Below are 23,246 nucleotides of genomic sequence, written 5' to 3'. Positions count from 1 at the left end.
GTAGACGTTTTGCATGGCCTTGTCTTAGTTCTGGCAGCGTGCAAGTCCTCAAGAGTGGGTAGGTAGGTACCGATAATTTTCTGGCAGTCTTTGACTGTCTGTTGCAGTCTGATTTTGTCCTTCTCTGTGGCAGTACCAAACCAAACGGTGATGGATGAACACAGAACCGATTTGATGACTGCTGTGTAAAACTGCCTAAATAGCTCCTGTGGCAGGCCGTGCTTCCTCAGAAGCCGCAGGAAGTACATTATGTGCTGGGCTTTTTTGAGGATGGAGTTGATGTTGGTCTCCCTCTTCAGGGCCTGAAAGACTAATTCCAAGAAACTTGAAGGTCTCGACGATTGACACAGGGCAGTTGAACAGCGTGCGGGGCTGCTGTGGTGAAGGATGTTTCCTGAAGTCCACAATCATCTCTACCGTCTTGAGCGTGTTCAGCTCCCAGTTGTGTTGGCCGCACCAAACCTCCAGCCGCTCCACTTCCTGTCGATACGCAGACTCATCACCATCTTTTAAAGGCAGTCTGGCCCACCTTCTGGCCTTGTTCTGGTCACTGGGCTATGGTTTGTTTGGGGAGGTGGGTTTCTCCCGTGGATTTTTAATGCACTACATATAGTTGCACATCCTCTGGGGTGCTGGTTGGCCTGGGGTGACGGTTGCGGGTCATTATTGCCCTGTGACCATCTCGCCTCACCCCCACCAGTTTCTCCAATTTTAATGGACTACACCTGACCACACACAATCACAGCACAGGGATGATTGCCAGTCGGGGACCTGGTAACCATAGTAATGGGTGGGTGGTGGAGTTTCACATTTCTCTTGGCTTGACTCCTGGGGCCTGGGCCCCCCCTGGTTGTTGTGCCACGGAGGGGTGGGGGTTCCCCCCCCCCCCTTTGGGCCCCGCCTTCCTCTCCACTCTCTTGGCGGTCTCGCCCGTCTTTGCTCACGATGGGTGCTTAACATGGGCTCGCTTTGGCGGGCTAGGACCGTTTTTGGGTGGCTGCTGGCTCCTGCGTTGGGCGCTGTTGGTGGTTGGGACCCCCATACTCTCCGGATGTGGTGGCGGCGGTGGGGCTTGCTGGGTGGGGGGCGTAGGGGGATTGGGCGTGGGTGGTCCGGTGCCCGTGCACCACCCTTTGGTACTTGTCAGGGCGCTTCGGTCGGGCTCGGGGCCTCCCTTGGTCTTGTGGGGGGGAGGAGTGCGCGGGCTCACCCTTGCTCGATGTGCGGGCTCAGCAACTCCGTACACCAGCTGACTAAGATGCATGTGATATGGTGTTTATTCACTAATAAGTTCGATAGACACACTATAGGCTTAATTACTTGTGCTGGGATCACTAACGACACAGGTTATACTAACATATCAATTCACAGGTTCTTACAGGTGTTTAGACACTAAAAAAAGAATCCCACCGCACCACTCATCACTAGCACTGCCTTGCTCATTTTCCCACATCCTGTCCTGCCCTTTTCTGTCCTCTCTTATCTTGTTGTCTTGGTTAGTTATTGCATGTCCTCAATGTCCCTGCACCCTCAAGGTGTTCCAATGGTGAAGTGCAGTCCCATGTTGACTGCGTCATCCACAGACCTGTTTGTTCAATAGAAAAACTGCAGGGGTCCAGCAGGGGTCCTGTGATGCTCTTGAGGTGATCCAGCACGAGGTGTCCAAAGGACTTCATGACCACAGATGTCAGGGTGACAGGCCTGTAGTCCTGAAATTGTAGGTTTCTTGGGGACTGGGATGATGGAACAGCATTTGAGGGATGATGGGACTTCACACACTTCCAAAGTTCTATTGAAAATCTGTGTGAAAACTGGAGCAGGCTGGTTCGCACAGACTTTCAAGCAGGAGGGGGACACACTGTCTAGGCCTGTCGCTTTGTTGATGACACAATTCACGTTCTGTTCGTGAAAGGTCAATGCAGAAGGGGGAGTCAGAGGTGTGATGGTGGTTGTTGGTAGTGCGGCTGGGTGGGTGTGAGGTGTGAAACTGTCCTTTTCAAATCTGCAGTAGAAGGTAGTCAAGTCATCAGCCAGTCTTTTATAATTCTCTGCTTGGGGGGATAATCACTTTTAGTTGGTTAGTGATTGTAATTCTTGCCAAATGGACGCAGAGTCGTTAGCAGCAAACTAGTTTTTCTTTTCTGCATAATTTCTCTTCGCAATGTTGATTTCTTTTGTCAGCTGGTTTCTGGCCTGCTTGTACAGACAGGGCTCTGTCCACACTCCGATAGGTGTCCTCTTTAGCCTGGCGAAGAATGGATGGAAAGCGATGGATGGAGTGTGAACAGCAGTTTAAGTCTAGCCACAGATCCTCAATAGGATTTAGGTCTGGACTTTGACTGGGCCATTCTCATACAATAATATTATTGGATAGAAACCACTCCATTGTTGCTTTGGCTTTGTTTTTTTTGTGATTGGATGAATGAGTTGGGGCATGGGGCCAGTGGAAGGAGGACGAGGATTGTGTACCTAATGCCTGCAGGATGAAGCCTGCCAGTTGAAAGAAACACCAGTTGGATGTTTTCTTTGGCGACATTCCCCCCCCCCCCCCAAAAAAAAGAGGACGGAAAATTACATTATATGGCCTGTCTAAACTGTTACAGGAGGGTGTTGGGGGGAAATTTCTGACGGCTGACGAGGATTAAATGCTGCTAGTCAGATAGAGTTGGGGATGCTTTTTCAGATGACCGTGCAGACCAGTGTGTTCTACTAACATGTGTATGTGTTCACTGTGATGGGTTAAATGCAGAGAACAAATTTCGTGTGCATGCATGCATGTTCATGACAATAAAAAGTAATTATTCTTCTTATTTGAGGATACGATACGCTTGATTGTTTTGTCAGTGACCATGCTACCAATCAATTTTTTAGTAAAAGATTGCCACACCCTTGAGACACCTTTAGTAGTTTGCTGCACAAATCCACCACCTGATGATTTCAGCAAGACGTCCATGTTTTTGGCAACAAACGACTGGCAATTAATCGACCTAAGTTACAGTATAACCGTACGAGTTTGCGCTTCAGCTTTAGGGCTCCCAGAAGCAGGACAAAAAAGACTATGTCTCGTTCCTCCCAGTGCAATTAGGTTGCAACACAAATTCCACTTTAAGGGACAATAAAGAGATTCTGATTCTGACTGGTTGGCATTCATAATATCACCACACTTGAAAAATATAAAAATCTATTTCCTAATTATGACAAAATTTGAAAAACATCCATCCATCCATCCATTTTCTGAGCCGCTTCTCCTCACTAGGGTCGCAGGCGTGCTGGAGCCTATTCCAGCTAACATTGGGCAGGAGGCGGGGTACACCCTGAACCGGTTGCCAGCCAATCGCAGGGCACATACAAACAAACAACGATTCACACTCACATTCACACCTACGGGCAATTTAGAGTCATCAATTAACCTAGCATGCATGTTTTTGGGATGTGGGGGGTAACCGGAGTGCCCGGAGAAAACCCACGCAGGCACGGGGAGAACATGCAAACTCCACACAGGCGGGGCCGTGGATTGAACCCCGGTCCTCAGAACTGTGAGGCAGACGCTCTAACCAGTCGTCTACCGTGCCGCCAAAATTTGAAAAACAATTGAAAAAAAAAAAAAAGGTTAGTGTTAGGGTTAAGAGTTAAGGCCTCTTTATACAACCTACAATCTCGGGTCTAAATGACTACAGGCCTGTTGCCTTGACATCTGTGGTCATGAAGTCCTTTGAACGTCTCATGCTGGACCACCTCAAGAGCATCACAGGTCCCCTGCTGGACCCCCTGCAGTTTGCCTACCGAGCGAACAGGTCTGCGGATGATGCAGTCAACATGGGACTGCACTTCATCCTTGAACACCTCGACAGTGCAGAGACCTACGTGAGGATCCTGTTCGTGGACTTCAGCTCAACGTTCAACACCATCATCCCTGAACTCCTTTCATCCAAGCTTCTCCAGCTCAGCGTCTCACCTACCATCTGCCAGTGGATTTACAGCTTCCTGACGGGCAGGACACAGCAGTTGAGGCTGGGAGAGACCACCTCGTCCACATGCAGCATCAGCACTGGGGCGCCCCAAGGTTGTGTCTTCTCTCCGCTGCTCTTCTCTCTCTACACGAACGACTGCACCTCAGCGTACCCGGGTGTCAAACTCCTCAAGTTTGCAGATGACACCACTGTCATCGGCCTCATCAAGGACGGTGACGAGTCTGCATATCGGCAGGAAGTGGAGCGGCTGGAGCTGTGGTGCGGCCGACACAACCTGGAGCTGAACACGCTCAAGACTGTAGAGATGATCGTGGACTTCAGGAGGAATCCTTCGCCACAACTGCCCCTCACGTTGTCCAGCTGCGCTTGTGTCAACCGTCGAGACCTTCAAGTTCCTGGGAATTACAGTCTCTCAGGACCTGAAGTGGGCGACCAACATCAATTCCGTCCTCAAAAAGGCCCAGCAGAGGATGTACTTCCTGCGGCTTCTGAGAAAGCACGGCCTGCCACAGGAGCTGCTGAGGCAGTTCTACACAGCGGTCATCGAATCGGTCCTGTGTTCTTCCATCACAGTCTGGTTTGGTGCTGCTACAAAAAAGGACAAACTCCGACTGCAACGGACAATCAAAACTGCTGAAAGGATTGTCGGTACCCCCCTACCCACCCTTGAGGACTTGCACGCTGCCAGAACTAAGACAAGAGCGTGCAAAATCCTCTCGGACCCTCCACATCCCGGTCACCAGCTCTTCCAGCTCCTTCCCTTAGGTAGGCTACCGATCAATGCAAACTTGAACTAGCAGACATTCCAACAGCTTCTTCCCTCTTGCGATCAACTTCTTAAACACCTAACCTACAATTCCATTACAACATGCTGGCAATTTTCTTACTTCAGTTCGTTGTCACATTTCTGTGGGGCCAATTATATATTACTCGTGCACTCACTGTAGTTACTCGCCACGCTGCACTATTTGCATATCTGTTGTTGACCAATACTGGGCACTCATGCCAGAGTAGCATCTGCTCCATTTGCATACTGATTGATGAGTATCTGCAATATTTGCACAACCAACATTGTCCCAGATTATCGCGCTACTCGTCACTTTAAACTGCATACACTCCTTGAAGTCTCGGCGCCCTTTGCACAATGGTCATTGCACCAGACTATTGCAATATTAGTCATTCAAACTGCTCTAAGTGCTAGAGGACTCTGCATCTTTTGCAAAATTGTCAAAAAAATAAAAAATAATAATAATAATAATAATGGCATTACCAGATAACTAGCAACCCTTTATTGCTCAGTGACTGTTTTTTGTCAATGTCTTTATGTCTCAAAAGTGTTCTCTGTCAATTGACTGTCTGTTGTCGTACTAGAGCGGCTCCAACTACCGGAGACAAATTCCTTGTGTGTTTTTTTGGGCATACTTGGCAAATAAAGATGATTCTGATTCTGATACTCCCGCGGTTGATCGGCCGACAACGCCCGAATTGCATCACGTGACCGACGAATTGGCCCGCGCGGCCCCTCTGCGTCGCTTGACGCGCACACGGCAAAAATCTTTGCTGCGCGTAGAATCATCTCTCGTGATTGGTCCGTTTTAGTCACATGCTGTGATGATGTAATCAGCGCTCCTCCCGGTTCCACATAGGACCTACGCCGTCGCCTTCTCGATCGATTTTGATTCTGTCAGACAACATTTCAGGTGACGTGCCTGCACTGCAGCTTTGGCAGTGGTGAGGGGCGGGCAGCTGCTCCCCCAACCAAGGCATGTGCCTAGTTGCCAAGCACTCCCAAATCATAAAAAACTCAGTCCTCATCCCCTATGGAAACCAGTAAGTGAGTGAGTAACCTGCTTGAAGGTGTGCAGCACTTCCTGCCTCTGGCTGAAATGTCTGAAGAGCAGCTGCAAAGCTCCGGACACCAGCGGCGGATACTCGTGCATGGTGAGGTGGATCAGGACGCGCAGGAACATGCGGCCGCCTTCGTCATCCACCTCCAAAATGCTGTTCCCCTTCCTGCGCACATGCACACACGCATACACATGCAGTCAGACACAAGACACACATTTACACGTTTCACACTCTCTGACGTACCCGACTCCAAACATGGCCTCTGCCTGCTCTCCAATGTGCTGTAGGTTGATGGTGGCTGCAGGAACAGACACTTGTTAGCTTGAAGCACATAACCACCATTGCACTGCCCGTAGATCTCCAGCCGCTCCCTGCCTCCCTCGTGAGGCGGCATGCACCTGCGTGCTCCAAACTGGTGGTGGCATCAGCATCGGCCAGCGGGTAGACATCCACAAATTCCTTCTTGAAGACGGACAGCAGGAAGGACAGACGGTAGTCCAGACGCACATTCAGGATGAACTGACGAGGACATGACAGTCAACCACCACACCAGGGTGCCATGCTCCAGACGGATACAATCATCTCATCCCGGAAGTTATCGGACAAATGAGTAATACTATGCAATCACAGTAACCATCGTTTTGTGCTAATATTCTATGATTATAAAAATAGTGTCCTTGCTTCCATTGAAAGGTGCTACAGTATATAAATGATTAATAATAATAATAATAATAATATTGCATTATATTATAATGCTGCGATTGGGTGGCAACCCGTACCTTGAATCCGAAGTTAGCTGAGAGAGGCTCCAGCTCACCCGTGAGTGTAATTTGGATAAGCGGTACAGAAAATGGGTGGAACGTTTTAGTTTCTAAAAAAAACAAATAGTTAAGGTTTGATTTAGAAGAAAAAATAGACAGTAGGCCTGTTGACATTTTTATTTCTAATGTGTTGTTGTATTCTTTATCTGTATTAAAAATACGATTCTGCAGGTAAAGTAACACAAATAAGTGAAGTAGCGGAACACATAGACATTAATATTGTAACATACTGGGAGTCATTCCTTTTAAATGAAGAAAAACAGTATATTGCTAAAAATGACATTGGAAATCACTTAGACAACACTAAAGTAGAAGCTTTTAATGCTAATGGTAGTAACAGCTCAACATGGCGATTGTATGAAAGAAGTGGGCAGAGAAGAGGGGCTATAAGTGAATCCTTACAACTTTCCAGCAGGAGGCGGCTCAGTGCTCTACCAACCTTCATGTTTGATTTTATTTGCCTACTGTTCAAGTGGGTAGAGTCAACGGTCACTAATCACAGTCTCACTGACCTGCAGGATTTCCAGAATCTTCAGCTTTGTGTCCATTACTGTCAGGCCCATCTTGTCGATGCTGTTTTTAGCCACTCTTTGTCCATCAAGCACAAGCCCTGGCCCTCGGCCCCCCACCCCACCAAATAAGGACTGCTTCCTATTGAGGACCATGGTTGTCATCATCTGGCCCATGCCATGAATGGAGCGTTTCACGTTTTTCCCTTAAGGGCAGGAAAAAGAGTGACAATAGTGTGACGTTCTGCAACGTTTCAAAATAAAATCATCAAGTATTGTTTGGAGATTTGGATCAATAAAGGTAATTTATAGTAGCAGTGGACCTCGACATCGTCACCAAACACAATGTTGATGCCACACGGCTTCCACCTCCTGTGATACAGTAAGGACCAGTATTTCCTAAAAGTCTGTCTGCATTGCCTCAGAGAACGCATCTGGAGTCCTACAGGCCAAAAACACCAGATAGGATTACTTTTCAGCTTGACAGTATACCTCATCGTTGGTGTCCACCAACAGATTCAGAGATTCACAGCTCCGGTTGGCCGCCTCAAGAATGGAGCCACGGAATATGGCTGAGACGTGGTCAAAGTTCTGCCAGATGTGGAAGTTGAAACTCGTAAAGGGGAGTCAACAGACCCTCACAATATGTTTGGATCTGCCAGGCCTGCCGGACATCCTCCCCCAACATCAGAGACAATACACCACCAGATGTCGATCAGTTGACAGCTCCACCCCTCTCTTCACCCGTGTCAAAAACGTGGCTGCAAGTCCGATGACATGACCACCAAGTCAATCATCGAACTGCGGCCTCGGCTGTCCTGATGCCGAATGCAAATATGGACACCCCGATGCTTGAACATAGTGTTCATTATGGACAATCTGTGATAGAAGTTCACTAACCAAGTACCACTCAGGTTCAGATCGGGTTCCTCCCAATCACGCCCTTCCAGGTTTCACTGCCATTGCCAAGGTGAGCACTGAAGAGGGAGTCACCTGTTGTAGTGCTCTCTTGCACCCCCTCTAAGGATTCCAAAAAGGGTGGGTACTCTGAGCTGTTGTTTGGTGCATAGGCACAAACAACAGCCAGGACCTACCCCCCCCCCCCCCCCCAACCCCCACCTGGAGGCAAAAAGAGGCTACCCTCTCTTCCACCAGGGTGAATACCAACGTACATGTTCACTGAGCCATGGAACAATTAGTATGCCCACAACTGCTCGGCATCTCTCAGCTGGAGCAACACCAAAGTGGAAGAAAGTCCAACCCATCGCAAGAGGACTGGTTCCAGAATCCAAGCCGTGTTTCGAGGCAAGCCCAACTATATCTAGTCGGGGCTTCTCGACTTCGCACACTAGCTCAGGCTCCTTTCCTGCCAGAGAGTTTGTTCAGAATCAGAATCATCTTTATTTGCAAAGTATGTCCAAAAAACACACAAGGAATTTGTCTCCGGTAATTGGAACCACTCTAGTACAACAACAGACAGTCAATTGACAGAGAACACCTTTGAGACATAAAGAAATTTGTTTCTGAGCTGTGCTTTGTCTGGTCCCTCACCTAAGACCTGTTTTCACTGAGCGAACCAACCAGGGCCATAAAGCTTCCACCAACTGGGCATTGAGGATTATTGGTACACACAAACCACTCCACCTTGATTAGGTGACAGCTCAAGGAGGGGCAAATACAGATGCTAATAATTAAAAAGGGAATCCTTGTGCTTGTTTCTCCGGAACAGAAATATACGTTGGTGGTCAATGTAGTCATACTGTGATAACAATCTAAAGACTAGAAGACTGGAACAAATGGAACTCATGCTGACATAGTGGCAATACCTGGTGAATTTTTTCTGAGGGGGGAAAAATAAGTGTCTCTTTGATGTGTGCTGTCATTTTGTTTAAGTGGATTCATTTTAGAGTGAAGGCCATTATTGGACAGGAAGAGACAAGACACGTTCTGATTGGCCATGACGTTTGCTGGCAGGTCACCTGTTCCGTCATCATGGAACAGTGCAGAGCCATGTGAAGGGTTGGGCCCACAGTCAATGATGCCCAGCAGCGTTCTGGTGAGTCGCAGCAGCTCAAAGAAGCTATAGAAGCCGAAGTAGATGAGATGTCGGGCCAAACTCACCACCTGCACAGGAAACAGGATGGAAGTCAGATGAGGAGAAAAAAAACTGCAGAGCAAGTCCCAGTGGTGCCTGAGGCACCCACGGACCTCGTAGGTCAGCTTGTTCTTCTCCTCATTGTGAAATGGCAGCTCCTCATTCAAAACGTTGTTGAGATACTCCTCCATGAAGACCATGGTGTTAGCAAAGCGGTTCTTCTTGTTGTCTCTGCTGTCATCCATATTGGAGTCGTAACTGAGGTGGGAACACAACACAATTTGTTTAAATGGGACATATGATGTACAGTGACTTGTCACAGTCTTGTAATACTGTAATAACGGGGTACAAATACTTCATTACTGTAGTTCGGTATTTATATTACTGGCAGCTTTCACTTTTACTCCACTGTATTTCCGAAATAAAATGTATACTTGTGAACATTCATCAACCAATTTAATAAAAAATAAAATTTTCAGAAAGTGTTCGTTGACAAAGCACAGAGCGGAAAATTAGTCCTGCCTGTACTGATGTGCAGAGGTGGGTAGTAACGCGCTACATTTACTCCGTTACATTTACTCAAGTAACGTTTTCCATAAACTGTACTTGACAGAGTACTTTAAATGCACCGCACTTTTTACTTTTACTTGAGTATTTCTGTGAAGAAGGTACTTTTGCTCCGCAAAGACAGAATGTAGCTCCTTCTGACTTTCGCTGTACTTTTCCATCAACATCCTCAAGGCAAGTAATGCAGCTGTGGTACTCTTTCTAGGCATGAAACCATACTGTTGCTCGTAAATACTGACTACTGTCCTGAGTCTAGCCTCCACTACTCTTTCGCATAACTTTATCGTGTGGCTCATCAACTTTATTCCTCTATAGTTCCCACAGCTCTGCACATCACCCTTGCTCTTAAAAATGGGCACAAGCACACCTTTCCTCCAGAATTCTAGAATTTTGTTGAACAAGCTGGTCAAAAGCTCCACAGCCACCTCTCCTAGATGCTTCCATACCACAGGAATGTCATCAGGACCAACTGCCTTTAAATTTTTCATCCTCTTTAATGTCTTTCTAACTTCCCGCTTACTAATCATTGCTACTTCCTGGTCCACCACAATTGCCACTTTTACTCTTCCTTCCCTCTCATTTTCCTCATTCATCAATTCCTCAAAGTATTCTTTCCATCTATCCAGCACACTACTGGCACTAGTCAACACATTTCCATCTCTATCCTTAATCACCCTAACCTGCTCCACATCGCTCCCATCGCTATTCATCTGTCTGGCCAACCTGTATAGATCCTTTCTCCTTCTTTAGTGTCCAACCTGGCATACATATCATCATATGCCTCTTGTTTGGCCTTTGCCACCTCTACCTTTGCCCTATGTCGCATCTCAATGTATTCCTTTCTCCTCTCCTTGGTCCTCTCAGTGTCCCACTTCTTCTTAGCTAACCTCTTTCCTTGTATGATTTCCTCTACTTTGAGATTCCACAACCAAGTCTCCTTCTCTCCTTTCCTGCCAGAAGATACACCAAGTACTCTCCTGCCTGTCTCTCTGATCACCTTGGCTGTTGTGGTCCAGTTTTCTGGAGGCTCGTCCTATCCTCCGAGAGGCTGTCTCACCTCTTCCCGAAAAGCCGCACAACACTCTTCCTTTCTCAGCATCCACCACATGGTTCTCTGCTCTGCCTTTGTCTTCTTAATCTTCCTCCCCACCAGCAGTCATCTTACACAACACCATCCTACGCTGTCTAGCCACAGTCTCCCCTACCACTACCGTACAGTCAGTAACCTCCTTCAGATTACATCGTCTGCACAATATGTAATCCAATTGCATGGTTCTACCTCCGCTCTTGTAGGTCACCCTATGTTCCTGCCTCTTCAGGAAGAAAGTGTTCACTACAGCAATTTCCATCCATTTTGCAAAGTCTACCACCATCTGTCCCTCCAAGTTATTTTTCTGGATGCCGTACTTACCCATTACTTATTCATCACCCCTGTTTCCTTCACCAACATGTCCATTACAATCTGCACCAATCACAACTGTCTCCCTGTCTGGGATGCTCAGAACTACTTCGTCGAGCTCCTTCCAGAATTTTTCTTTCACCTCGAGGTCACATCCTACCTGTGGGGCCACTAATCACATTATACATAACACCCTCAATTTCAAGTTTCAGCCTCAATTTCAAGTTTCAGCCTCATCACTCGATCTCATACTCTTTTCACCACGACATTCTTAGCTAACTCTTCTTTTAATATAACCCCAACTCCATTTCTCTTCCCATCAACACCATGGTAAAATAATTTAAACCCTACCTCTAAACTTCTAGCCTTACTGCCTTTCCAGTTGGTCTCCTGGACACACAATATATTAACCTTTCTCCTAATCATCATGTCAACCAACACCGAGATTTTCCTGTCATAGTCCCAACATTCAGAGTCCCCACATTCAATTCTAGGCTCCGTGCTTTCCTCTTCTCCTTCTGCCTAAGAACCCGCTTTCCACCTCTCCTTCGTCTTCGAGCCAAAGTAGCTTAATTTCCACCACCTCCCTGCAGGTTAACGGTGCCGGGGGCGGACATTGTTAACCCGGGCCACGACCGATCCGGTATGGAATTCTTTAGATGAACGCTCATATTTTTTTGGCAAAGTTTTAAGCCAGATGCTCTTCCTGACTCAACCCTCTGCATTTATCCGGGCTTGGGACCGGCCTACAGTTTTCACTGGCTTGTGCCCCTCATAGGGCTGCATTGTCTGTTAGTCTGCATAAGCTTGTTATTTTTATTGTTATTTTCAAATTATTTTATCTTTTTTTTTTTCTTTTAAGAATGCTTTTGCCTGTGCATCCAAGACGGAGGTTGAATATCCCCCCAACTATTTGGTTTCGACACAGGTGACCACAGTATCCTCAAGTCTCGCCTGAAGCATTGAGTGGGCATTAGTGGCACTGCTCTTCAGTGGTTTCGGTCTTCTCTGTCCAATAGAAGTGTTTCTTTTAGTCTTGGGAAACATTGCTCGTCCACTGCACCTCTTGAAAACGGAGTCCCCCAAGGTTTCATTATAGGGGCTGTTCTCTTCTCCCTGTACCTGCTCCCCTTAGGGGCTATAATAAAAAAATATATGGCATCTCGTTCCAATTGTATGCAGCAATATCCAAACTTACCTGGCCGTTAAACCAGTGTCTCTAATTGTGTTATGCCGTTGCTGGATTGCCTGAAGGACATTAAAGCTTGAATGGCTCTGAACCGTTTACATTTCAATGCAAGTAAAACCAAAGTCATAGTGTTTGGACCCAGGTATACCCCTATTGCCCCTCTTGACTTGGGTTCCCTTGCTCCCAATATCAAACACACTGTTACTAATCTGAGGGTAAAAAACTGACAGTTGTTTTTTTAAATGGATCAACAGATAAATTGTGTTATAAAATCCAGTTTTTCAATTGAAAATGTTATCCAAGGTTAAGCCTTTTCTTTACTTTAATGATTTTGAGAGAATTATTGATGCTTTTGTTTCCACCACACAATGTTGGTGGTCAGCCAGGCTTCCCGCGCTCATTTGCAATTGGTCCAGAATGCTGCTGCACGACTTAACTTGAGCATGCAAGCAAGAACACATCTCACCTGTGCTGACATCACTCCACTGGCTCCCAATACATTTTAGGATTCATTTTGAAATGTTATTGTTTGCTTTTAAAGCGTTGAATGGGCTAGCTGCATCCTACCTCTCTGATCTTTTACACCCATATACTCCAATACCATCTCTGAGGTCTGCCGACAGATCTCTCCCTGTCGTCAAACAGCAAGGTTGAAACGCAGGTGAGACAGAGCCTTTGCTGTCGCAGCCCCCAAACTCTGGAATGAGCTGCTGAGGTTAGACTAGCTCCCGCTCGCTTTATATTTAAATTCCATTTAAAATCCAAATATTTGTTCTCCCAAGCAGTCTCAGACTCTGTATGAGAGATGGCATTTTTTGTTGTTATTTTATTGTGTTTCTGTAAACAGTGTTTTTATGTCCTGCATTTGTTTTGTTATTGGTGCCTCATTTTATATTTGCATTATTTATTTATATATATATATATTTGTATTATTATCATTATTATATGTATTTATTTATTATGATACTTTTTCCATGTGTCATTTCACATTATTATACACAACTTAATTTCTTGTTCTACTTTCTTCGTATGTATGGGTTACTTGGGTTGTTCCCAACATCTGGTCAAAATTTCATGTTAATAGCACCTTTGGAAATATATTTAGTGAAAAATTGGTGACGTGTTAAATACTTATTTCAGTTGCTGTATTTGCTGCACCTACAGGGGAGGGTTTGCAGTTTGAAAACAACTGTCATTTATGTTTAAACTGTTCAACCAAAATTCAACCATTGACATGTACACACACGCGCACATGCAAGACGCTCGCAGGCACGCCAGAGGCTCGCCTTACAACCCCAATTCCAGTGAAGTTGGGACGTTGTGTTAAACATAAATAAAAACAGAATACAATAATTTGCAAATCATGTTCAACCTATATTTAATTGAATACACTACAAAGACAAGATATTTCATGTTCAAACTGATAAACTTTATTGTTTTTAGCAAATAATCATTAACTTTGAATTTTATGCCAGAAACACTTTCCAAAAAAGCTGGGACAGGTGGCAAAAAAGATGAAGAAAATTGAGGAATGCTCATCAAACACCTGTTTGGAACATCCCACAGGTGAACAGGCTAATTGGGAACAGGTGGGTGCCATGATTGGGTATAAAAGGAGCTTCCCTGAGTTGCTCAGTCATTCACAAGCAAAGATGGGGGGAAGTTCACATCTTTGTGAATAAGTACGTGAGAAAATAGTCGAACAGTTTAAGGACAATATTCCTCAAAGTACAATTGCAAGGAATTTAGGGATTTTATCATCTACGGTCCATAATATCATCAAAAGGTTCAGAGAATCTGGAGAAATCACTGCATGTAAGCGACAGGGCCGAAAACCAACATTGAATGCCCGTGACCTTCGATCCCTCAGGCGGCACTGCATCAAAAACCGACATCAATGTGTAAAGGATGTCACCACCTGGGCTCATGAACACTTCAGAAAACCAATGTCAGTAAATACAGTTCGGCGCTACATCCGTAAGTGCAACTTGAAACTATGCAAAGCAAAAGCCATTTATCAACAACACCCAGAAACGCCGCCGGCTTCTCTGGGCACGAGCTCATCTAAGATGGAGTGATGCAAAGTGGAAAGGTGTTCTGTGGCCCGACGAGTCCACATTTCAAATTGTTTTGGGATATTATGGACGTCGTGTCCTCTGGGCCAAAGAGGAAATGAACCATCTGGACTGTTATGAACGCAAAGTTCAAAAGCAAGCATCTGTCATGGTATGGGGCTGTGTTAGTGCTAATGGCATGGGTAACTTAACTGTAATCCATTCTACTCGCCTCGTGAGTTCGCATCTTTCATACTCGCCGGTGTTTAAATTCCGCCTCAAGCTAACACGAATGCCGCACTGCTAATGCTTGCTGAAAAAGTAAACAAAATTGAAAAAAAACCACCCGGACTCACCCCTCATTATTCTCAGGGACTTTAACAAAGGTAAACTCAACCACTAACTCCCTAAATACAGCAGCACATCAACCGTCCTACCAGGGAAAATAACCTTTTAGACCACTGCTGTACTACGCTAAATAACACATACCATGCCATACCTCATGCAGCCCTGGGCTCGTCTGATCACTGCTTAATTCACTTAATACCAACATAAAGACAAAAACTTAAATGAAGAAAAGACAGAACTTCAAAGCTGTCTTTGAAAATTCAGCTGGCAGCCTGGATGAATATACGGACACTGTCACATCCTATATTAGTTTCTGTGAAGAGGTGTGTGTGTGCCCACAAAGTCATTTCGCACATTCAATAACAGCAAGCCGTGGTTCACTGCCAAACTTAAGCAACTTCGCCGAGCTAAGGAGGAGGCATATCGAAGCGGGGACAGGGCCCTGCATAATCGCACTAGAAACCTGCTGACTAAAGAAAATTAAAATTGCAAAGAGAAACTATGCAGCAAAGTTGGAAAAACAGTTTAGCGCTAACAACTCTAAATCAGTCTGGCATGAATTTCAATCGCTCACCAATTACAAGCGACGATCACCCCCAAGCTGAAAACAATAGTAGACTAGCCAACGACTTGAACACCTTCTACTGCAGATTTGAAAAGGACACTCACACCCGACATCCACCCAGCCGCACCGCCGACCACAATCAAACCTCTGGCTTCTGCGTTAACCATCTACGAACAGGATGAGAAGAGAGACGCATCTTCAAACAACAAAAGATTAACAAAGTGGCATGCCCAGACCTTGTGTCCCCATCCTGCCTCAAAGTCTGCGCGGACCAGCTCGCTCCAGGCTTCACACAGATCTTCAATAGATCTCTGGAACTGTGCGAAGTACCATCCTGTTTCAAAAGCTGGACGCTTTGCAGTTTGCCTACCGAGCAAACAGGTCAGCTTTCTGACGGGCAGGACACAGCAGGTGAGGCTGGGGGAGGCCACCTCATCCACACGCAGCATCAGCACTGGGGCACCCCAAAGTTGTGTCCTCTCTCCACTGCTCTTCTCACTCTACACGAACAACTGCATCTCAACACACCCGGCTGTCAAACTCCTGAAGTTTGCAGAGGACACCACTGTCATTGGCCTCATCAAAGACGGTGATGAGTCTGCATATTGACAGGAAGTGGAGCGGCTGGAGCTGTTGTGCGGCCGACACAACCTGGAGCTGAACACGCTCAAGACTGTAGAGATGATTGTGGACTTCAGGAGGCATCCTTCGCCACAGACAAGAGCGTGCAAAATCCTCTTGGACCCTCCACATCCTGGTCACCAACTCTTCCAGCTCCTTCCCTCAGGTAGCCGCTACGGAACATCCATCCATCCATCCATTTTCTGAGCCGCTTCTCCTCACAAAGGTCGCGGGCGTGCTGGAGCCTATTCCAGCTATCATCGGGCAGGAGGTGGGGTACACCCTGAACTGGTTGCCAGCCAATCGCAGGGCACATACAAACAAACAACCATTCGCACTCACATTCACACCTACGGGCAATTTAGAGTTGTCATTCAACCTACCATGCATGTTTTTGGGATGTGGGAGAAAACAGGAGTGCCCGGAGAAAACCCACGCAGGCACGGAGAGAACATGCAAACTCCACACAGGCAGGATTGAACCCCCGCTCCTCAGAACTGTGAGGCAGACACTCTAAGACAGCCTCCAGCCGCCGCTACCGAACAATGCAAACTAAAACTAGCAGACATTCCAACAGCTTCTTCCCTCTTGCCATCAACTTCTTAAATAGCTAACTTATAATTCCATTGCAACATGCCACCAATTCTTTGTCTTGAGATTGTTGTCACATTTCTGTTGGGCCAATTATACATTACTCGTGCACTCACTGTCGTAGTCTCGCCACGCTGCACTATTTCCCAAACGTTTAGTGAATGTTGTTGAAAGAAAAGGTGATTTAACACAGTGGCTTATGAATGACTGAGCAACTCAGGGAAGCTCCTTTTATACCCAATCATGGCACCCACCTGTTCCCAATTAGCCTGTTCACCTGTGGGATGTTCCAAACAGGTGTTAGATGAGCATTCCTCAATTTTCTTAGTCTTTTTTGCCACCTGTCCCAGCTTTTTTGGAACGTGATGCAGCCATAAAATTCTAAGTTAATGATTATTTGCTAAAAACAATAAAGTTTATCAGATTGAACATTAAATATCTTGTCTTTGTAGTGTATTAAATTAAATATAGGTCGAACATGATTTCTGAATCAGAATCATCTTTATTTGCCAAGTATGTCCAAAACACACAAGGAATTTGTCTCCGGTAGTTGGAGCCGCTCTAGTACAACAGAACACTTTGGAGACATAAAGACATTGACAAAAAACAATTGTGCAAAAAGATGCAGAGTCCTCTAGCACTTAGAGCAGTTCGAATGACTAATATTACAATAGTCCGGTGCAATGACCATTGTGAAAAGGGCGCCGAGACTTCAAGGAGTGTATGTGGTTTAAAGTGACGAGTAGTGCGATAATCTGGGACAATGTTGGTTGTGCAAATGTTACAGATACTCCTCAATCAGTGTGCAAATGGAGAAGATGCTACTCTGGCATGAGTGGCCAGTATATGCAAATAGTGCAGCATGGCGAGACAACCACAGTGAGTGCACGAGTAATACATAATTGGCCCCACAGAAATGTAACAACAAACTCAAGTAAAAAAATTGCCAGCATGTTGTAATGGAATTGTAGGTTAGGTGTTTAAGAAGTTGATCGCAAGAGGGAAGAAGCTGTTGGAATGTCTACTAGTTCTAGTTTGCATTGATCGGTAGCGCCTACCTGAGGGAAGGAGCTGGAAGAGCTGGTGACCGGGGTGTAGCGGGTCCGAGAGGATTTTGCACGCCCTTGTCTTAGTTCTGGCAGCGTGCAAGTCCTCAAGGGTGGGTAGGGGGGTACCGACAATCCTTTCAGCAGTTTTGATTGTCCGTTGCAGTCGGAGTTTGTCCTTTTTTGTAGCAGCACCAAACCAGACTGTGATGGAAGAACACAGGACTGATTCGATGACCGCTGTGTAGAACTGTCTCAGCAGCTCCGGTGCCAGGCCGTGCTTTCTCAGAAGCCGCAGGAAGTACATCCTCTGCTGGGCCTTTTTGAGGACGGAGTTGATGTTGGTCGCCCACTTCAGGTCCTGAGAGATTGTAATTCCCAGGAACTTGAAGGTCTCGACGGTTGACACAAGGCAGCTGGACAACGTGAGGGGCAGCTGTGGCGAAGGATGCCTCCTGAAGTCCACGATCATCTCTACAGTCTTGAGCGTGTTCAGCTCCAGGTTGTGTCGGCCGCACCACAGCTCCAGCCGCTCCGCTTCCTGTCGATATGCAGACTCGTCACCGTCCTTGATGAGGCCGATGACAGTGGTGTCATCTGCAAACTTCAGGTGTTTGACAGTCGGGTTCGCTCAGGTGCAGTCGTTCGTGTAGAGAGAGAAGAGCAGCGGAGACAGGACACAACCTTGAGGCGCCCCAGTGCTGATGCTGCGTGTGGATGAGGTGGCCTCCCCCAGCCTGACCTGCTGTGTCCTGCCCGTCAGAAAGCTGTAAATCCACTGGCAGATGGCAGGTGAGACGCTGAGCTGGAGAAGCTTGGATGAAAGTAGTTCAGGGATGATGGTGTTAAACGCTGAGCTGAAGTCCACGAACAGGATCCTCGCGTAGGTCCCTGCACTGTCGAGATGTTCTAGGATGAAGTGCAGTCCCATGTTGACTGTATCATCCGCAGACCTGTTCGCTTGGTAGGCAAACTGCAGGGGGTCCAGCAGGGGACCTGTGACACTCTTGAGGTGGTCCAGCACGAGACGTTCAAAGGACTTCATGACCACAGATGTCAAAGCGACAGGCCTGCAGTCATTCAGACCCGAGATTGCAGGTTTCTTGGGGACTGGAATGATGGTGGAGCGTTTGAAACAGGATGGAACTTCGCACATTTCCAGAGATCTATTGAAGATCTGAGTGAAGACTGGAGCGAGCTGCTACGTGCAGACTTTGAGGCAGGATGGGGACACATGGTCCGGGCCTGCCGCTTTGTTAATCTTTTGCTGTTTGAAGATGCGTCTCACATCCTGTTCATGGATGGTTAACGCAGAAGTCAGAGGTGTGATTGTGGTCGCGGGTGCGGCCGGGTGGGTGTGTGGTGTGAAACTGTCCTTTTCAAATCTGCAGTAGAAGATATTCAAGTCGTTGGCTAGTGTGCTATTGTTCTCAGCTTGGGGGGATCATCGCTTGTAATTAGTCAGCGATTGGAATGCATGCCAGACTGATTTAGAGTCGTTTGCGCTAAACTTATTTTCCAACTTTGCTGCATAGATCCTCTTTGCAATGTTAATTTCTTTAGTCAGCTGGTTTCTAGCTCGATTATACAGGGACCTGTCCCCGCTCTGATATGCGTCCTCCTTAGCTTGGCGAAGCTGCTTAAGTTTAGCAGTGAACCATGGCTTGTTGTTGTTGAATGTGCGAAATGATTTTGTTGGTACACAAACCTCTTCACAGAAACTGATATAGGATGTGACAGTGTCCGTATATTCATCCAGGCTGCCAGCTGAATTTTCAAAGACACTCCAGTCTGTGCAGTCTAAACAGCTTTGAAGTTCCATCTTTGCTTCATTGGTCCACTTTTTCACTGTTTTCACTGTAGGCTTCGCGCATTTAAGTTCTTGCCTGTACGTCGGTATTAAGTGAATTAAGCAGTGATCAGACGAGCCCAGGGGTATAGCACGGTATGTGTTTTTTACCGTAGTGCAGCAGTGGTCTAAAGTATTATTTTCCCTGGTAGGACAGTATTGCTTGTATTTAGGGAGTTCGTGGTTGAGTTGAGCGGCACGGTGGCCGACTGGTTAGAGCGTCAGCCTCACAGTTCTGAGGACCTGGGTTCAATCCCCGGCCCCGCCTGTGTGGAGTTTGCATGTTCTCCCCGTGCCTGCGTGGGTTTTCTCCGGGCACTCCGGTTTCCTCCCACGTCCCAAAAACATGCATGAATTGGAGACTCTAAATTGCCCGTAGGCATGACTGTGAGTGCGAATGGTTGTTTGTTCCTATGTGCCCTGCGATTGGCTGGCAACCAGTTCAGGGTGTACCCCGCCTCCTGCCCGATGACAGCTGGGATAGGCTCCAGCACGCCCGCGACCCTAGTGAGGAGAACCGGCTCAGAAAATGGATGGATGGATGGGTGGTTGAGTTGAGCTTTGTTAAAGTCCCCGAGAATAATGAGGGGGTGAGTCCGGGTGTTTTTTTTCAATTTTGGGAAGCATGACGCCGCCATTGGGTACAGCCTCACAAAGCCAGGTCTCCGTGAAGCACATGGCCGCGGAACGTCCGAAGTCTTTACTGGTCTTTAACAGAAGATGAAGCTCGTCCATTTTGTTGGGTAGGGAGCGTACATTCGCGAGGTGGATCGACGGGAACGCCAATCTGTGTCCTCTCTTGCGGAGTTTCACCTGAATGCCGGCCCGTTTCCCTCTGTGGCGCCGCTTCCGTCTCTGAGCGGATTTGCGAAAGTTGGTGACAGAAAGTCCGGAGTAGCCTCCTTGATGGTTAGCAGGTCTCCCCTTGTGTAAGTGAGTCGTGTAAGGTCTCCAAAGACGGACGAAAAACACAAAAACAAAAACAATACTAGAGAGCGCGTTACCGAGGCGACCACACTGGTAGGCGCCATCTTGGTTTTTTCTTTTCTGTTTTTTCTTTTCTTTGCAAATCATTGTATTCTGTTTTTATTTATGTTTAACACAATGTCCCAACTTCATTGGAATTGGGGTTGTATTACGACATGCTACAAATGTAACAGCCATAGCCAGCTAACATTGTTTACAGTGCTAATACTACTGCAGTTTAGTTTTGCTCGTGCTACTATTATACTAGTGCTGCTATTTTTCTGAAGCTGAACAGTATTCTCTGTGACTATTTATGACAACTACGCTCTTTCATGGGCTCAGCACTTGTGGGAGGAAACATGGGGGTCGGGTGCTGTGTGAGCTTGGGTGTGGTCAAAGACAGGGATCTTGGCAGTCCAATCCCTGGCTACAGAAGCTAGCTCTAGGGACGTTGAATGTCACCTTTCTGGCGAGAAAAGAGCCTGAGCTAGTGTGCGAGGTCGACAAATTCCGACAGGACATAGTTGGGCTCAGATCAACACACCGCTTGGGTTCCGGTACCAGCCTTCTCGAGAGGGGTTGGACTCTCTTACAATCTGGAGTTGCCCACGGTGAGATGCACAGAGCGGGTGTGGGTATACTGATTGCTCCACGGCTCAGTGCCTGTACGTTTGGGTTCACTCCAGTAGACAAGAGAAGCCTCCCTCCTCCTTTGGGTCAGGAGACGGGTCCTGAATGTTGTTTGTGCCTATGCACCAAACAGCAGCTCAGAGAAAACACCCTTTTTGGAGTACTTAGAGGGGGTGCTGGAGAATACTCCTACTGGGGACTCCCTCGCTCTGCAGGGGCACTTCAATGCTCACGTGGGTGATGACAGTTAGATATGGAAGGGCATGACTGGGAAGAACACCTTGCCTGATCAGAACCTGAGCGGTGTTCTGTTATTGGACTTCTGTCCTCATCATGGACTATCCATAACGAAAACCATGTTCAGACAAAAGTGTGTCCACGTGTGCACTTGGCAACAAAAGACACCCTATGCCGCAGTTTGATCGAGGAAATTCTGGTCCACCATCCGGCATCTCAGGAGGGGGAAGCAGTGCACCATCAACACTGTGTATAGTGGGTATGAAGTGCTGCTGACCTCGAATACTTCGAAGACCTTGAATACGTCGAAGACCCAAATTCTCCCGACACGCCTCCCCAGGAGGAGGCAGAGTCTGAGGACTCTACGGCGGGTTCCCCTCTCTCTGCGGTTGAAGTCACTGAAGTGGTTTAAAAGCTCCTCGGTGGAGGGGCCCCAGTGGTGGATAAGATCCGCCCAGAGTTCCTCAAGTCTCTGGATGTTGTAGGGCTGTCCTGGTCGACACGCCTCTGCAACATTGCATGGACAGTCCCTCTGGATTGGCAAACCGGGGTGGTTGTCCCCTTTTTAAAGAAGGGAGACAGGAGGGTGTGTTCCAACTATAGGGGACCACACTCCTCAGCCTCCCTGGTAAGGTCAATTCAGGGATTCTGGAGAGGAGAATCCATCAGGAAGTAGAATCTCTGATTCAAGAGGACCAGTGTGGTTTTCGTCCTGGCCACTGAACAGTGGACCAGGTCTACACCCTCAGCAGGGTCCTCAAGGGTGCATGTGAGTATGTCAAACCTGTCAACGTGTTTTGTGGACTTGGAGAAGGCGTTAGACTGTGTCCCTTGGGGAGTCATGTGGGGGTGCTTTGGGAATATGGTGTACCAGATTCCCTGATGAGGGCTGTTCGGTCCCTGTACGACCGGTGTCAGACTTTGTTCACCATTGCCAGCAGTAACTCAAATACGTTTCCATGGAGGGTTGGACTCTGCCAAAATTGCCCTTTATCACTGATTCTGTTCATTACATTCATGGGCATAATTTCTCGGCACAGCCGAGGCGTTGAGATATTCCGGTTTGCCGACGTCAGAATTACGTCTCTGCTTTTTGCAGATGATTTGGTTTTAATGGCCGCATCAAGCCACAGTCTTCAGCTCTCACTGGAGCGGTTCAATGCGAGTGTGAAGCGACTGGGATGAAAATCAGCACCTCCAAATCTGAGACCTGAGACCTCGGTCGGAAAAGGGTGGAGTGCCCTCTCTAGGTCGAGGAAGAGATTCTGCCCCAAGTGGATGAGTTCAGGTATCTCGAGGTCTTGTTCACGAGTGAGGAAATCGAGCGGGAGATCGACGGATTGGTGCTGTGTCTGCAGTGATACAGACTCTGTATCGGCCTGTCCTGGTAAATAACGAGCTGAGCCGAAAGGAAAAGCTCTCAATTTACCGGTCGATCTACAATCCTACCCTCATCTATGGTCACAAGTTGTGGGTCGTGACCAAAAGAACAAGGCCGTAGATACAAGCGGCCGAAATTAGTTTCCTCCGCAGGGTGCCTGGGCTCTCCCTTTGAGATAGGGTGAGAAGCTCAGTCATCCGAGAGCAGCTCAGAGTCGAGTTGCTGCTCCTATACATAGAGAGGAGCCAGATGAGGTGGGTCAGGCATATGGTTAGGATGCCCCCTGGACTCGTCCCTGGTGAGGTGTTCCGGGAAGGAGACCCTAGGGACGACCCAGGACATGGTGGAGAGACTACATCTCCTGGCTTGCCTGGGAACACCTCAGGATGCCCACGGAATAGCTGGACGAAGTGACTTGGGAAAGGGAAGTCTGGGCTTCCCTGCTTAAGCTGCTGCCCCCGCAACCTGACCTCGGATAAGTGGAAGTAAATGAATGGATGGACTTTCATAATTGCATGCCATTATTATTTTAGAATCTCGCTCATGTACTTCAGTGAGA

At 47.2% G+C, this 23,246-nt stretch overlaps 1 protein-coding gene across 1 annotated transcript in view; it reads right to left on the bottom strand.

Annotated features, from left to right (window-relative positions):
- Nucleotides 1–23,246, bottom strand: part of itpr3 (inositol 1,4,5-trisphosphate receptor, type 3) — a 243,398-nt gene that overhangs the window by 120,621 nt on the left and 99,531 nt on the right. Inside the window, exons 21-26 of the mRNA XM_061748450.1 lie at nucleotides 9,358–9,502; nucleotides 9,129–9,273; nucleotides 7,153–7,355; nucleotides 6,218–6,338; nucleotides 6,063–6,117; nucleotides 5,819–5,984 (exon numbers count right to left, since the gene is read on the bottom strand). Of these exons, the coding sequence (XP_061604434.1) occupies nucleotides 5,819–5,984; nucleotides 6,063–6,117; nucleotides 6,218–6,338; nucleotides 7,153–7,355; nucleotides 9,129–9,273; nucleotides 9,358–9,502 (835 nt within the window). The remainder of the gene's footprint in view (nucleotides 1–5,818; nucleotides 5,985–6,062; nucleotides 6,118–6,217; nucleotides 6,339–7,152; nucleotides 7,356–9,128; nucleotides 9,274–9,357; nucleotides 9,503–23,246) is intronic.

This window comes from Phyllopteryx taeniolatus, chromosome 1 (assembly GCF_024500385.1).
Source record: "Phyllopteryx taeniolatus isolate TA_2022b chromosome 1, UOR_Ptae_1.2, whole genome shotgun sequence".
NCBI classification, from domain to species: domain Eukaryota; kingdom Metazoa; phylum Chordata; class Actinopteri; order Syngnathiformes; family Syngnathidae; genus Phyllopteryx; species Phyllopteryx taeniolatus.
Note: the sequence above shows the minus strand (reverse complement) of the source record. Positions and strands in the feature narration are given on the sequence as shown.